At 36.7% G+C, this 17604-nt stretch overlaps 1 protein-coding gene across 1 annotated transcript in view; it reads left to right on the forward strand.

The window, feature by feature from the left end:
* LOC150076454 (H(+)/Cl(-) exchange transporter 7-like) overlaps positions 1 to 17604 on the forward strand; it is a 474124-nt gene that overhangs the window by 382012 nt on the left and 74508 nt on the right. The window contains exon 18 of the mRNA XM_090387363.1: positions 13488 to 13602. Within this exon, the coding sequence (XP_090243489.1) occupies positions 13488 to 13602 (115 nt within the window). The remainder of the gene's footprint in view (positions 1 to 13487; positions 13603 to 17604) is intronic.

Here is a 17604-nt window from a genome sequence, read left to right on the forward strand (position 1 = left end):
GCTAATGCTCCTAAAAACCAAATAACAACAACAACAACTCCTCATTCTGAACAGCAGGAAGAATATCTTTAGTACTACATACAGATCTGAAGCCTCACTTTAGGAAGGATGTGGATCTCTTGGAATGGGTTAAGAGAAGAGAAACCAGATTAGTTAAGGACATGAAAGACTTCAGTTCTGGAAACTAGGCATCTGAAAGGAGATCTGATTGAAGTGTTCACAGCCTTAAATGTATTTGCTAAACTAAATGCTGTTGGCATTCTTGCTCTTTGTCAGACGGCAAACATGAGTAGGACATAAATCAAAAAACAGTAGATGCAGGATAGGTGTATGGAAATTTATTTTGTCAGAAAGTGATTGATTGTTGGAAAATTTATCTAGTGTTGTAGAAGTTGGTAATTTTAATGAATTAGATGGATAGTGTTTTTTTTTTTTTTGCTAATGTTGTATAAATTTGTTTTCTCAGCATTATTTGTCAGTACTGCGACTACTACCACAACTAATAATAATATGCCTTCATTAATATATATAAATTATAAGGCAACCTGAATATTGCATACAGGTCTTGAGGCCTCATTTCAGGAAGGATGTGTATCTGTTGGAATGGATGCCGAGAAGAGCAATAAAAGGGTATTCTTACCAAGAAAGACTCCGGTTCTGGAAAAGGAGCACCTGCAAAGACATTTGATTAAGGTGTTAAATGGATTGAGTAAGCTAAATGCTAATAGTATCCTTACTCTTTCTTGCACAGCACACATAAGGGGACATAAATTGAAAAAAAGATGGTTAGGAGAGACACAAAAATTTTGATTTCAGCCAGAGAGTAATTGATTGTTGAAACAAACTACACATCTGGTGTTATGGAAGTAGGTAGCTTCAATAAATTTAAGGAAGAATTAGACAAATTATTAGATGAGTTGGGTACTGTTTTTTTTTTTTTTTTTTTTTTCTCCCTGTATAAGCTTGCTCACTTGTATCATTTGCCAGTACTAATAATAATCACACCTGTAGAAATTCAAGTCCACTTTCAACAGGTATCTCCACTCCTCTCACATGGGACTAGAGTACTATACGTTCCAATAATTTTTGTTTAAAATTACTAAAAAAAAAAAAAACCATTAGAAATTGAAAAGAAAATGAGCCTTTTGAAAGCACCATCGTTTTTCACCGCCTCAAGAACATGCAACTTTTTTAATTCTTTGCCTTTCTCATTCCCTAGGTGACATGTAACCCTGCAATAAACTAATACCTGCCTCTCATTTTAATATTATCTACACCGATAATACCCATAAATTTCAACTATGTATGTAGTGTAAAGGCATCATTTTAATTGTATCTCATATTGTGGGTGCCTTCACAATGAGATAGCTGGTATTGCACTACATCGAATAAATAATGCTTCTCTAGTAGAAGACTGCTGTTATTTATTTTCAGTGGATACCACCACCCAGATCAGGGATGGGCAACAGCCGGCCCCCTCGGTAAATGCATAAATATAGAAAATCCATACCTGACTACACTCACCGTAAACGTTCAGCTTAATTCGGTTCAATCGGGAATCGCGGCCAGTACAACAGTAACCAAGTGATTCTACGCAGCGTCAAAGAGTTATTTCCTAATTATTATTGTAGCATCGATCGAACGAAGTTCCTTTGGGTTTGACTTCTTATTGAAAAAAATAATATTGGTGCGAGATATTTTGTTTTATGCCTTTTCTAATTATTACAATTTTTAATTTAATATAATTTATAGCCCATAAAATGAGCCAATTAAAAAAAAAAGAAAAATTGATGCGAATGCTGCATTTTCAATGATAATTGGACATTCAGATATTTAATTGCAAATATAGACGATAAAGCTGTTTGTTTGGTTTGTAACGAAACTATTTCCGTTTTTAAAGAATATAATCTAAAAAGGCATTTTTCGTAAAATATAAGCTATTTTAACCGGAACAAATGAAAATTGAAGCAGAAAATTTAAAATGTGGTTTGCGTAAGCAACAAAATACTTTGAAAATTTTGTCAAAACAGATAGAGCTCTGACAAATTTAAATATTGTATTTACTTTTTTTAAAAATACATTAATAATTTGGTAATTCAAGTAATATAACATTTTTTAGGTTCTGATTTTTTTTATTAAATCATTCAATCTATTCCGGCCCGCATCATGATACGAAAATTTCATTCGGCCCGCTGACGAAAAAAGTTGCCCACCCCTGACCCAGATGATCGTTTTGAAGCTAGTTGTATATGTGTGGGATAATAACTCTACTATTCACTTGTCCCTATTAGACTTAGAAAAGCAAAAAAGTAGAGGGAAAGTTATAGTAAGAGAGGAAAAAGAAAAGAAATGGTATAGAAGAATGAAAGGGACTAACTCCTTCAACTCACCACTCAAACTCCTCAAATAGGCAATGCTTCCCCAGTGGGGAAGACTGTTGTTACCTATTCTTGGAAACTCTGGGCAGCATAAAGCACCCCCATATGGCACCGTTTCAGATCTTATTGGCTCCTCATCAGTGGGTGGGCAGGTACCCTGGTAATGCAATGTGCCATCACAGTTGAAGTTATTTCCCACAATATGAGAGATGCCAAATGGTGAATAAGTAATAATGTATTAGAAGACGAAATGCACAAGGCATAATTTCTTATGGGTTTAGGTAATTAACTATATAATATCGGTGTAGATACACCATAGTTTACCCATAAATTTGAACTATGTGTGTAGTGTAAAGGCATCATTTTAATTGTATCTCATACTGTGGGTGCCTTCACAATGAGATAGCTGGTATTGCACTACATCGAATAAATAATGCTTCTCTAGTAGAAGACTACTGTTATTTATTTTCAGTGGATACCACCATCCAGACGATCGTTTTGAAGCTAGTTGGCTTCATCATCACTGAAAATAAATAACAGTAGTCTTCTCTACTAGAGAAGCATTATTTATTTGAAGTAGTGCAATACCAGCTGTCTCATTGTGAAGGCACCCACAATATGAGATACAATTAAAACTATATACATAGTTAAAATTTATTGGTAAACTATGATGTATCTACACCGATATTATATAGTTAATTACCTAAACCCATAAGAAATTATGCATTTTGCCTTCTAATACTAAAGATAAAATATATGTATTTCTCCGAGTTCCCTTAACTTGATTATATTCCTCCTTTTTCAAGTTTAAAATGCCTTTGATATATAATAATTTTCTGTTTATACTCTGGAAGAACCACATGGTCAGAGGAGTTCACAAGATAGAGAGAATACAAGAAACAGCACCATATTTAGCAGTCACAGGCTTGAACACCTGTCACTCAAGGCACGTGCACCTTTGCGCCTGACCACTAGGCTACCGTATACATATAGCATTAACTTTCTTGTCTAGCAATATTTTTAGCAGTCAAGATCATGCTAGTCTGTGGTCTACAGACTGAAGAATAAAGTGCATTCAGGCATATTGCCTTAAACTGTATATTCACAAACAGTTGGTACTCTGCCGAAATATCTTCCTTTGGTTATAAATAAAGCAAATGAGATCAGTGCATTGCGTTCCATTCCCACAATAAGAGTGCTTGCTTAACTATATATCATTAGCAAAGGCGCATGATGCAAGAAAATAAGCTTATATAGCATCAGCTAAAAAAAAAACTTCTCGTTTCACCCATCCACTTGCTGTAAATGTTTTAGTTCTGCCAGCTACTTATACAACAACAGATGGAAGTTTATTCCAGAAATCAACCACCTACTGGCAAATTTCCGCACATTTATTCTACAACTGTCTTTCCTCAATTTGAATTTATGCCCCCTCAGGATCAGAATTCAGCATGCCCAGCCCATTCAAGGCCTAATACACCTCGCAGGTGCCTAATCTCCAGCAACTGAAATTTGCAGCACTTAAGCCTTTCTTGGTAAGAGGATCCTTCGTTTCCCTTCTCTGTACACGCTCAAGCAACTCGACATCCTTCCTAAAATGAGGCCTAACCATTATCTTATACAAAGGGATAATCACCTCCTTTTCCCTGCTAGCAAAATTCCTGTATATCATTGACAAGGCAGCATGTCCGCATTGCTCGGAAAACTTCATATCTGACTGTACAATTACTCCCAGATTTTTTTCATTTTTCTGCCACCCAGTTTGTACATTTCTCTGGGGTTACTCCATCTGTCATTATGTCTTCAAGCTATGTGTACTGCCTAAGTCCATTTCAGTTCTTTAATTTTGATAAGAATGTCCTTTATTTTATGTTTCAGACAAATTGGGATGCTGCTCCTCAGTATGTGACTATATTTCCTGAATGCTATCTGTCTGAAATTTATTCTTTTCTTGATTTCCAGCCATTTATCATTATTACAGCTAATGACTTGTCTCGTTAAGTATATGAATCTGCCTTTTCAATTATTGCTCCTTCAATGATTACATCCCTTTTCTGTGGCATGCTTGTTGATCATTACTTTTGTTTTAGACATATTCATGTTTAGTCCAAATCCTTACTAACTTTGCATAACTGATTAAGATTTTCCTATAATTCTTTGGGATCATAGCTTATGACCACAATGTCATCTTCAAATCATAAATGGTTTAGGTACTCTCCATTCACACCTTTTTAGCATTAGCATAGGCATATGATGCAAGAAAGCAAGCTTATGCAGCATCAGCCAGGAAAAAAAAAAAAAAAAAAATTCCACTTCACCCCTCCGTTCGTTCGAAATACCCGTCCAGCTGAACCTTCAATTTATTTAGGCTATCCACTTCCACAACAAGGGATGGAAGTCTGTTTCACCAACCAACTACCCGCTGGCTAAAGGCAAATTTCTGCACATCTATCCTACATCTGTCTTTCCTCAATTTGAATTTATGCCTTCTCAGGTGATTATTCTGAGCAAAAGGAAGAATCCCATTGGCATTGAGCATGCTCAAACCATTCAAGGCTTTATACACCTCTATCAGATCACCTCGCCGGTGCCTAGTCTCCAGACACTGTAATGTGCAAAACTTAAGCCTTTCTTCTTAAGAGCAACCCTTTGTTCCATTCGCTAATTTTGTTGCCCTTCTCTTCTGTACTTGTTCCAGCAGCTCTACATCCTTTTGAAATGAGACCTCCAGACTTGTATACAGTACTCAAAATGTGGCCTCACAATTGCCTTATACAAGGAAATAATCACCTCCTTATCCCTGCAAAAAAAATTCCTGTATATCATTGACAAGACACCATGAGCTACTCTTGCAGACCATCTGCACTGCTCAGAAAACTTCATATCTGCCTGCACAATTACCCCCAGGTCTTTTTCATTCTCTACCACTGTCAGTGTAGTACCACAGAGTTAAAAAGTTGCTCTGGGGTTACTGTTTCCCATATGTAATACTTTACATTTGTCAATGTTAAACTTCATTTCCCACTCTCAGCCCATCTGCTCAACCTTTCTAGATCCTGTTGCAGCACCATACTGTCAGTAGTGTCCTTAACAACCCTGCCAACCTTTGTATCGTCTGCAAACTTGGACATTATGCTTGATATACCGTCATCAATATCATCTAAAAATACAGAAAAAACAATGGACCTAACACTGAACCCTGAGGTATTCCACTAATAACATTAGTCCACGATGAGCAGTGCCCATTGATTACCACTCTGTCTTCTCCCCCTCAACCATCCCTTTATCCATAGCAGCAATTTGCCTCCAATGCCACATTGCTCCAATTTGTGCAGCAGTATCAAATGCCTTTCTAAGATCCAAATATAATACAAACTTTGTATCAAAGTTATTCCTTGCATCCAGTTCTTTTGTTACTGCATCATAGTATCCAATCAAATTGGTCAGGCAAGACTTTCCATTAACAAACCCATGCTGTGTCCAAGCTATAACTAAAGTCTTGTCTCGATGATCCTATAGTGCTTCTTTAACCAGTGCCTCCATTAATTTTCCTGGAACAGAAGTTGAACTCACAGGTCTATAATTACTTGTGTCAGCCTTTGCACATCTCCATTCTATGGTACATCCCCTGAGTCCAAAGAAGCTCTCATAATGATGGCTAAAGGTTTGCTTATTTCTTTTGCTGCCTCCTTTAATATAACTGGATAGATCCCATCCACCCCGGGTGCCTTTTTTATGTTTATCCTCAACAATTTCTCCTCCACTTTCCTCTCAGTTATTACAAAATCATCTAGCTCACTGCCAGAGTTTACTTCACCTCTGGCATTCCCCTTACTGAATAACTCCTCATGTGTGAATGTAGATGCAAAATACTCATTTAGTTTGTTAGCTACCTGAGCAGGATCGTCAACAGTTGAACCAATCTGCTTCATCCCTTTCCTTCTAGAATTTACATAAGTTAAAGAACTCTGCTGTTTTTCCTTTCCCTTCTTTGCCTGCCTACTCTCCTTTGTGACTTGGTTACAGACCAGCTCCAAATTGGAGCTGGTCTGTAACCAAATTATATCTATCATAGGCTTCCATGTCACCCATTAATTTTTATGTATCCCATACATTTTCTTTTCTTGTCTCATTAGTTCATCTGACATCCATTTAGGCCTAAACCTTGAACAATATTTCTTAGTTGGTAAGTAAAGCCTAGTAGTTTCCAAGATAAGTTCTTTGAATGCTTCCCATTTTGAATTTGCTGTTGGTATGATCATGTGTTGATCCCACTGTATAGAATTTAAATACTGTCTCAGACCATTGCAGTCGCCTTTACGAAAGCAAAAACCCTTCCCTTTACCTCTGATGGTGGCCGACCGGGCTAGCCGAGTGGGTAAAGCACCTACCCGGCAACCCAAAGGTCGCGGGTTCGATTCCCGCTTCGGGCTTGGATCAAAGTACTGCAAAAACCTTGGGAGGTGCAATATGGCCACAGAAGCCGATGCGCCAACAACTACCAAAAAAAAAACAAAAAACAAAAAACCTCTGATGGTAGTTACCTCTTTGAGTAAATCCCACTTCAGCACACTGTGATCACTGCCACCTAGTGGTTTCCTTTATCTGCAGATTCTTAATGCATGAAGAATTACTACTGATAATCAGATCAAGAGTATTACTCCCTCTAGTTGCCTCCCGAACATGCTGGTGTAGAAAACAATCATCCAATAAATCCACAAAAGCCTTGCTAGTGTGTGAGTGACCAACCCACAAATTCCATTCAATATCTGGGAAATTAAAATCCCCCATTATAAGACTCTCTCTGATTTACTGGCTCATTCTATTTCCCTGTACAGTATCTTACTATACTCATCAGAGTCATTAGGCCTATAGCACACTCCTACTCTCAATTTTGATTTACCTATGCTTATGTCACACCAAACTGACTCAATGCTGCACTGTCCAGCGATGCTGACTGGCTTCATTTCCTTGGATTTTATGTTCTTCTTAACTAATAGCATAATCATTCCTATCCTGTCTATACACATTGTACTCCCAAAATTCCAGTTCTGCATTTCTTATATCTGTTTGACACCATGTCTCTGATATCCCAACAATATCTGCCTTTGATGTTTTGAGCAATACCTCAAATTCATCAAATTTATTTACCAAACTCCTAGCATTGGTGTACTGGAACAGGTATACATGCACCTGTTCCTATTCATAGCTACCCTAACACAACCCATGATTTTACTTGTACCGCAATGACTCTCAGCTGTCTCTGAAATACCTTCCACCTTGTTTTCCAGGCTGCTGCTCATTCCAATAGAAGCAGTGCAAGAATCACTTTCACCTCTGCCAGTGGCTACTGTTAATCTATTAGTCCTAGTATCCCCTCCCCCCCCAAGCTAGCAGTTTTCCGACCTACCTAACACTGCCTCGATATCATCAGCAAATATTCTTGCACCCTTTCTATTTCAGTGTATCCCATTCCTGTAGAAGCAGTCTCTCCTGTTAACAAGGAGACCTTTACACATTGATAGGGACTTTGTCCGGGACCAACTGCTATTAATGCATAAATTAATGAAATCACTAATGATGAAAGCTCAAAATTGGATAGTATTATAGATAAAGTTTTAGTCTTTGGAAAAATTAGGGAGGACTGATTTTTCTGTAATTTGGAAAGTGGTCAGACAGACAGTAATTTAAATAAAGAATATTTAAATGCGAACCCGGCAAACATGCATATTGTTTCAAAGTTACCTCTATGTTCATAATTGTACCACCTTTTGATAGTAGCAAAATTTAGTGAAAATTAATCTCACATTGTGAGATTGGTAGTAAATAATAAGAGTGCAAGCCAAGAAAATAAAAATGGGCATAATCATGACAATTGTGGATACAGCATTCTATGGCTTTAAGAAATATATAATAGCCAATAGAATGGACCTTTTGACTATTGTACCTATATATATATACACACACAAATCACCTCCATACAGTATGCTAGCAATTCTGATGAAGAATTGTTAATTACTAAACCCCTACCTAATAAAAAATAATCCCTTCTCCTATTTTTTATATTGCAATAACTGAATTGGTCATGCAATTATCTGTCCATGTCACTATGTGAAGTGTTCTTCCCAAGTGAAAATAGTGATTCCACTAATTACATTTTATTTATGCATTGTTAGGGTTGGTTCCTGTTGAAGTGTCTATCAATGTATAAAGATGGTAATTAGCTTTATATATTTTAGTCAATATGTATATATGTAAAATTGATTTATCCATGTTTGGATTAATCAAATTATATCATCATAATATAACCACATTATATTATGATGTGGTTACAAAGGAACTGGATGCAAAAAATAATTTTGATATCATATACAGTAAACCCCTGCTATTCGTGGTATCTGTATTTGCAGTTTCACGATCGCTGATTTAATATAAATGAAACCTAAAAAAATGTGAATTTTAAAAGGCCGTGAATATTTTCCGCCATAAAAAAACATGGACGTGGCTAAAATTATCTTTCCCTGTCAAAACAGTGCTCAGTGGGTGGGGGGAAAAGGATGACAAAATCGCGAGCATGGATGTTTCTCGCTAATCCTTGTTCAGTATGTGTTATGCGCTTGTCATAGAAGGTTTCGTCGTTTGCTTTTAATTTATACGCTTATAAATTTATCAATTTATAAATTGATATTCTTACAAAAGTGATAAATCTACCGTTTTGCAGTGTAAAACAGAATTTTTCGAGTGTATTAACGGCAGAAAGTGACTTATTGTGGACAAGTTCTTTCTAACCCGTAAAAAAATATGGCTACGAATAACAAGGGAAATGCGAAAATATCAAAGAAGGTGATGACATTAGCGAATAAAATTGAGTTATTAGACAAAATTTCTAATGGTGAAAGTGTCTCCTCAGTGGCAAAACATCAATGAGTCAACGGTACGATCAATCAAAAAATCGGAAGAAAAAATCCGCCGTAGTGTCTGTGAAAATGCGCTAATTGCTTAAAAAATTTGCTCTGTAACTCGTGATGTTAAATTAGAAAAAAATGGAAAAAGCTTTAAATCTGTGTATAGAAGACCGAACTCAAAATAAAATTCCGTTAAGTTCACTCATCATTCGTGAAAAGGCAAAACTCCTTTATCAACACTTTAGCGAAACTGGTGATAGCACTGGCGGGATAAGTTTTTTTGCTAGCAAAGGCACTGGTTTGAAAGATTTGTTTGAAATTTCTAATAAATATTACATTTAATATTAAATTGTTTCTTATTTTCATTTCGATGCCATATGCTTGCATTTCACTATGTACTGTCTATGTACATAGTCATATTATGAAGGTACATATAATACATACATAGACAAAATTCTATGTTATATATTTCATACTTTGGAATGGAACCCCTTTATTACTATGGGAGCCATAACTCAGTATTCGCGTATTTTCTCAGGAACATAACCCCCCCCGCGAATAGCGGGGGTTTACTGTATTTGGATTTCAGGAAAGATTTTGACACTGTTGCTCATGGAAGACTATTGCACAAATTGGAGCAGAATGGTATTAAGGGTAAGTTGCTACAATGGATAAAAGGATGGTTAAGTGGGAGAAGACAGAGGGTGGTAATCAATGGGTGCTGCTCTTCGTGGACTAATGTTGTTATTGGAGTCCCACAGGGTTCGGTGTTGGGTCCACTGTTGTTTTGTATATTTATCAATGATATTGATGAAGGTATATCAGGCTTAATGTCGAAGTTTGCAGATGATACAAAGGTTGGCAGGGTTGACAGCAATGGCAGTGTGCTACTGCAACAGGATCTAGATAATTTGGGCAGATGGGCTAAGAAGTGGCAACTGAAGTTTAACCTTGACAAATGCAAAGTACTGCATATGGGTAGAAGTAACCCCAGAGCAACGTACCAACTGTGTGGTACACTTAAGGTGGTAGAAAATGAAAAAGACCTGGGAGTAATTGTGCAGTCAGATATGAAGTTTTCTAAGCAATGCAGACAGGTTGCCATGGCAGGTCATGGGGTTTTGTCAATGATATATAGGAATTTTGCTAGCAGGGAAAAGGAGGTGATTGTACCTCTGTATAAGGCAATGGTCAGGCCACACCTTGAGTACTGCGTACAGGTCTGGAGGCCTCATTTTAGGAAGGATGTAGATTTTCTTGAGCATGTACAGAGAAGGGCAACAAGATTGGTGAGGGGAATGAAGGGATCCTCTTACCAAGAGAGGCTTAAGTTCTGCGAATTGCAGTGGCTGGAGACTAGGCACCTGCACGGTGATCTGATTGAGGTGTATAAGGCCTTGAATGGGTTGAGCACGCTGAATTCTGATGGGATCCTTCCACTTGTTCAGATTATGAACTTAAGGGGGCATAAATTCAAATTAAGAAAGAATAGATGTGCAGAAATTTGCCTTTAGCCAGCAGGTGGTTAATTGCTGGAACAAACTTCCATCTGTCGTTGTGGAAGTTGATAGGTTGAATAAATTTAAGGAGGAACTGGACATGCATTTGGAGGGAATGGTGTGTTTTTTTTTGGCTGATGCTGCATACACTTGCTTTCTTGCATCACATGCCACTACTATCTTTGTTACTAGTTGGTATTATGCACACATATTTGCAGGAATTAATAGCTTTTCTACAAAGGTAATATGCATCTACTTTGATGTCTCCAATGCAGTAGTCTAGCTAATATAGTAATTTCTGTTGATAATAGATATAATTACATTATATATATCTTATTAAAAAAATTACATTAGTTTAAAATGAACTAAGGATCTCTCTTATATTTACACAGACAATATTTGTAAATAGATTATGAAAAATATATATATATAGCAATGTGTGCTAGTTGAGAAACATTGACCTAGAGGACAGTCAAATTTTTAAAAATCCATCATGATTTAGTTAGTGACGATCCACATACTATGTAGCAGAATTTGTTGGGGTGATTTTTAAACTTCTGATGCATAACGATGAACGTGTTTCAGTAATTTATAATGAAAAAAGAAGAGTATAAATAAGAATAATAATTATGTTTGTATAGGATGTCAGTGGTATAATTGACCTCATCACAAAAACTGTATGTGCTAGAGGAAAAGCAATAACAATTTTGGAATCAGTGTCCAAGGATCTCTGGACACTGATGAAAAATGTTTATTGAGCAGTGCAATTTTTGTTTCCATTTGCTACAAAAGTGATAGGTAATATGTTAGAAGTAAAAAAAAAATTAAGTGTTATTATTTGAAGTTTGATGGGCTTTATTAAATGAAATAAAGTATGCCAATAGTTAGCTAATTTTATAGAGACTCATGAGCTGGATGTAGGAAATAATTTAAACATTTGTTTACTTGAATTTCAGCAAAGCATTTGACTCATTACCACATGAGAAGTTATTCTATAACCTGGAATGTGTTGGAATTACTGCAACCATTGTTGTTTTTATTTTCTTAAATGGCATGATGTCAAGATCGGTAGAGCAGTTAATAATCAGTGAGCAGCATTTCTTCATGATGACTTAGACTTCAGGGCTGATCAGAAAAGTGGCAAAATCAAGAGGTTGAATTAAGAAAAATATTTAGGAGTTCGGATACAGTTAGACATGAAGTCCTATTGATGATTTATTGTACATTTGCTTGTAGAGATAGGGATGTCATGATCCCACTGTCTGAGGCAATTGTAAGACTGTCTCATACAGTGAAAACTGCACCTGAAAAAAGGCACTGAGCTTCTTGAAATGGTCAAAAGACAGGCAGTATGCCTGTTCAATCAGCAAAAGGATGTCCATATGGGAAGAGGCAGTGGTACAGTGTTAATTTCTCTACTTAACCTGTAACACTTCAAATAGTAACCAAGTTTTATACAGTTTCTATAACATCTTTTATTAATTACAGATCCTGAAGTCAACAAATTCAATCACCATGCAGTCAGCCAATATTTGTTGACTTCAGGACCTGTAATTAATAAGACATTATGGAAACTGCATATCCTAATTCCATAAAATATGGTTACAACTTTGGGAGAGGGTGTCCCCTTTCTATTCCATGGTTAAGAAGTGGGCAGCAGAATTTAAACAAGAGAGGGAAAGCCTGGAAGGTGACTCGCAACATCCATCACTCCAGTAGTTGTTTACAGTGTGTCTAATTTGGTGATGAGTGATAGACAAATGACAGTTCGGTACATTGCCAGCATTTTGGTCATCTCATCTCACATTATGCAGACCTCGTGAAGCGTTTGCATGAAAATATCAAAGACAAACATTGAGGGGAAACTCAAAGGAGTCTTGTTCAGCCAGGCCAGTGCATCTGCTCACAAGTCTGTCATTGCATGAGTGTGGCTTTGAAATCTTGGACTTTCACCCATTTCCTAATTTAAAAAAAAAATACCTGGTATACATTTTTTTCACTGACAGTGATGTCATTGTTTCAATGGATGCCCAAGGGAAAACTTTCTTCACAGCTGGAATCAACACATTGAAGCATTAGTGGTATTGACTCTAAAGGGAACTATGTTAAAATACTCCTCAAATAAATCCTTCATATTCAGGCCATGAACTTTTCAAACTGCAGCCTTTGCAAAGAAAAACTTTGAATATGTGGGATGCAGAGTTTGGTAACTGTGCACTTATAGAGGAGTACAAGGTTCTGAGGTGAGAAAGTAAAACGAAATCTTCATATGTGATTCCAGAGCTAGGGACCATATATTTAAATTATGAAGGAAGAGGTTTAGACTGGATTGCTGGAATAAATTGCCTCCATTTATGGTTGAGGCTGACTTGCTTAGGGAGATTCAAAGGTCAGTTGAATAGGTACCTATGCAATGAAGGTCAAATAGGTGGTTTGCTTTGTTTATTTATTATTATTTTGTGGGGGGGGGTGCGGCAAAGCCTGTTTCCCTTGCAACATATGGCTATGTATATTACTGTAGCAATTTGGTCTCTACTATGATAATATAAATACATGCTCATGTTTTGGCAGATATACAGTTACCTTATTTTGTTATCACAAACTAGAAATAGTATTTTGAATTCCTCTCTTAAAATAATGATTTCAGTGTTGTTATTTTTAGCATTCTAAAGTAGGTAAAATAGTAATTTTATTTATTTTTTTAGTGAAGTGATGAGCTATCCTGTAGTTACGTTAAGGTGTGTGGAAAAAGTTAAAAGGATTGTGAGTTCTCTTGCAACCACAACTCATAATGGCTTTCCTGTTGTTGATAGTTTTGAGGTATGATTGAACTGTTCTTTGAACTCAAGCAATATAATAATCCATAGTATTACTATTATAATGGCTAAATTATGCAAGGAAATACTTTTTCTCCTTCTGCCAAAAATTAGTTTACCAAACTATCTGCCTCGACTGCTGTGTCAGACAATTTATTCCAAGGATTGAGAACATTTTGCCACTATTCGAAATTTTGTATTTCTGCCACCCGTTTTGCTCTCTCACTTCCCCTCTTTTTCCAGGAAAAACATAACTCCCTCATTAATTTTTCTGATTCTCTTTATGGACTCATATATCTCTATCAGCTGTCTAGCTGCAAAGCTTTGTAGTTAGCATCTTTAAAATTTCTGTGTTTTCTTCAAGTTTGGCAACCAGACCTGAATGCTATATTTTAAATGCATCTCAGCATTGTCTTAAAAAAAGGGACAGTGACATTCTTTTCCCTACTTTTGAAGATTGTACACACTATAAGCAATCTGAAAGCTCCTCTAACACAGCCAGTAAATTTTTACTTTGTTAACATATAAATTCGTTTAATAGCCCTGATCACATTTGTTAGCTTACTTTTAAATTTAGCTAAGAATTTTATAATTTGTGACTTATCATTCATAGGGAATTTGGTGCATATATCACACCTCGTAATTAGTAACTCACAGTGTAGTGCTTTAAATAGCCTGAAGATTCTAATCATGTAGGTAGGCATCCTTTTTTTTGCTTTTGAGAAAGAAATGAGAAAGTCAGCAGAATAGCACATATAAAGTAACAAAATCTGATAATAGTGTGCATTTTTATACTCTTAGTTCATGGGGTAATATTTAATTTAAATTTAGACTAGATCATGCCAGCAAAAAGCCCAAAGTAGTGTGAATGCTTTGGCTCAGGAGAGAACCATTTATGGCAATTCTCTTGTGAATCATAGCTACATTCATTGTGCTACTCATAGTTATTGTCTGTTTGTAAAGTCTTGGGACATAAAACATCCAAAGGCTGTCTTTATGTGCATCCATAGTAGAGAGTATGTGAAAATTTTAAATGCCAATATGAGGGTTAGAGGAACAGAGTTGATACCCTTGAAGAAATTAATAACAGGGACCCATCATAATGGCAAAAACTATACTCATGCAACACCCGAATGCATTGGTCCCGCAAGGGGTAACTCTTGACAGGGAAACAGGAAATATAATCTATAAAAAGGATAGATGGAAGAGGATCAGGGTACAGTCAGTCCTCGTATAGCACGATAGTTGTGTTCCTAGAAACCCTCATGCAATGCAAAATCGTGCAATATGAACAACAGGCCCTATGGGAAAATTAGGGTTAGGTGCCGACCACCCAAGATTGAACACACATTTGTAACCAAAACATTACCAAACACAATAAATAATCGTAATAAAATACTTACGTATTTTATTACGACTATTAGGTATTAAAATATTGCTAATGCTTTTGCTTCTATCGTAAGCAAACTTGTTTTTTGTTTGATTTTCTATCGAAACAGATGACAGTTGTTCCATCTCTTCCAGTTCTTTGTGTCTTAATCTAATGGATTTTAATTACACTTTGAGTTGTTCCTGCTATGAAAGTTGTTTTTATTTTCTCTGTATTCTTTGTAATTCTCTGCGTTGCCTCATTTAGGTCTGTAGCACGTGCAATATCACATAGTCTTTCATTTCGCTCAAAGCGGTTCACAATTTCATATTTTTTCTCTATCAACAGAGGTGGACTGGCCATAAGCCTTACCGGGGAAACCCCGGTGGGCCGGAGGCCGGTGTGATTTTGGCCATAAACCATAGTATGAGGCTACTAAAAATTTTCCCGGGTAAGAATTTTTGACCCAGTCCGCCTCTGTTTATCGATATTGCTTTTCTTTTTCTCTCTGAATCTGCACCAGGACGCTTCCTTTTCACACCTTTTAAGTATTTTACTCATTTTTAGGGATTAAGCACAATTACAAAACGAGGAGGCACGCTTGATACACATAAACAAAGCTGCACGCGTGTAGCAACTGAATAAACAACACCGTAAAGGCAGAGATACACTATTAACACTTCACATTTTACTAAAGCACATTTCTAGGGGTTACTACCATAAAACAATAAAAACAATTTCCAGTTGCGTTTCTGCTAGTGGAATCTGTTATAAACTGGTAGTAAACTCGATCTAATTGCATTTGCGATTATACCGATAGCTGGAATTGTGTGGGTTTTTACGTTATTATGCTGAAATGTGTTTCCCCTTCACTGATATAAGAAACATAAATACATTTTCAGAATCTTCTCTTCATTCCTATCGTGTTGCGTTCGGTTGGGGTGATTCTGCGTTCGACTGCCATTTCTTGTAAACACAAACGCAAATCGTGCATAAGCGAATTCGGTTCGTGTTATATAAGATATCGTTCCCCTATTTATAAATCGTGTATGATCGAATTCGTGTAATGTAAACACGTGTTATACGAGGACTGACTGTATCTCTCAGGAGCAAAATTTGATGATAGAGCAGCTGTCATCTTTTAAGGGCACAAAAGGTGATGTTATACACATTGGTATTAAGAGTAGGAGATATGAGGATTTACTTAACAAATACGGGAGAATGTTGAGGAAAAAAAAGTCACAAGTTAAGATTAAATTTAAGTGTTGCAATTTTGCCCAGACACGATAGGAGGGAGTAGATATGAGTGCCTTGTCAATCTGTACAGATATGAGCATAAGAATATGCACTTGCACTGCTTCTATTGGAATGAGCAAAAGCCTGGAAAACAAGATGCAGGATGTTTCAGAGACTGCTGGGAGTCATTGCAGTACAAGTAAACACATGGGTTGTGTAAGGGTAGCTAAGAATAGAAACAGGTGCATGTATACTTGCGTGTATACCAATGCTAGGAGTTTGTTAAATAAATTTGATGAATTTGAGGTATTGCTCAAAGCATCAAATGCGGATATTGTTGGGATATCAGAGACGTGGTGTCACACAGATATAAGGAATGCAGAACTGGAATTTGGGGAGTACAATGTCTACAGAAAGGATAGATACACAGGATAAGAAGGGAGGAGGGGTTATGCAATTAGTTAAGAAACACAAAATCCAAGGAAGTGAAGCCAGTCGACATCGCTGGACAGTGCAGTGTCGAGTCAGTTTCGTGTGACATAAGCATTGGGAGATAATTGAGAGTAGGAGTGTGCTATAGGCCTAATGACTCTGATGAGTATAATAAGAAACTGTACAGGGAAATAGAGTGGGCCAGTAAATCAGAGAGTCTTATAATGGGGTATTTTTATTTCCCAGATATTGACTGAAATTTGTGGGTTGGTCACTCACACACTAGCAAGCTTTTGTGGATTTATTGGATAATTGTTTTCTACATCAGCATGTTCGGGAAGCAATTAGAGGGAGTAATATACTTGATTTGATTATCAGTAGAGAATCTGCATATAAAGGAACCACTAGGTGGCAGTGATCACAGTGTGCTGAAGTGGGATTTACTCAAAGAGGTAACTACCATCAGGGGTAAAGGGAAGGGTTATTGCTTTCGTAAAGGTGACTATGATGGTCTGAGACACTATTTAAATTCTATACGGTGGGACCAACTGATGATGTTACCAACAGCAAATTCAAAATGGGTAGCATTCAAAGAACTTATCTTGGAAGCTACTAGGCTTTACATACCAACTAAGAAATATTGTTCAAGATTTAGGCCTAAATGGATGTCAGATGAACTAATGAGACACATGGCAGAGAAGAAAAATACATGGGATACATATAAATTAACACGTGACACATAAGCCTATGATAGATATAAGCTGGTCTGTAACCAAGTCACGAAAGAGGTTATGCAAAGGCAGATTATGAGAAATCTTTGGCAAAGAATGCAAAGAAAAACAGCAAAGAGTTCTTTACTTATGTAAACTCTAGAAGGAAGGGGATGAATCAGATTGGTCCACTTGATATCGGTGGTTCAACTGTTGATGATCCTGCTCGGGTAGCTAACAAACTAAATGAATATTTTGT

This window comes from Mastigoproctus giganteus, chromosome 13 (assembly GCF_048544385.1).
Source record: "Mastigoproctus giganteus isolate SK-2022 chromosome 13, ASM4854438v1, whole genome shotgun sequence".
NCBI classification, from domain to species: Eukaryota; Metazoa; Arthropoda; class Arachnida; order Uropygi; family Thelyphonidae; genus Mastigoproctus; species Mastigoproctus giganteus.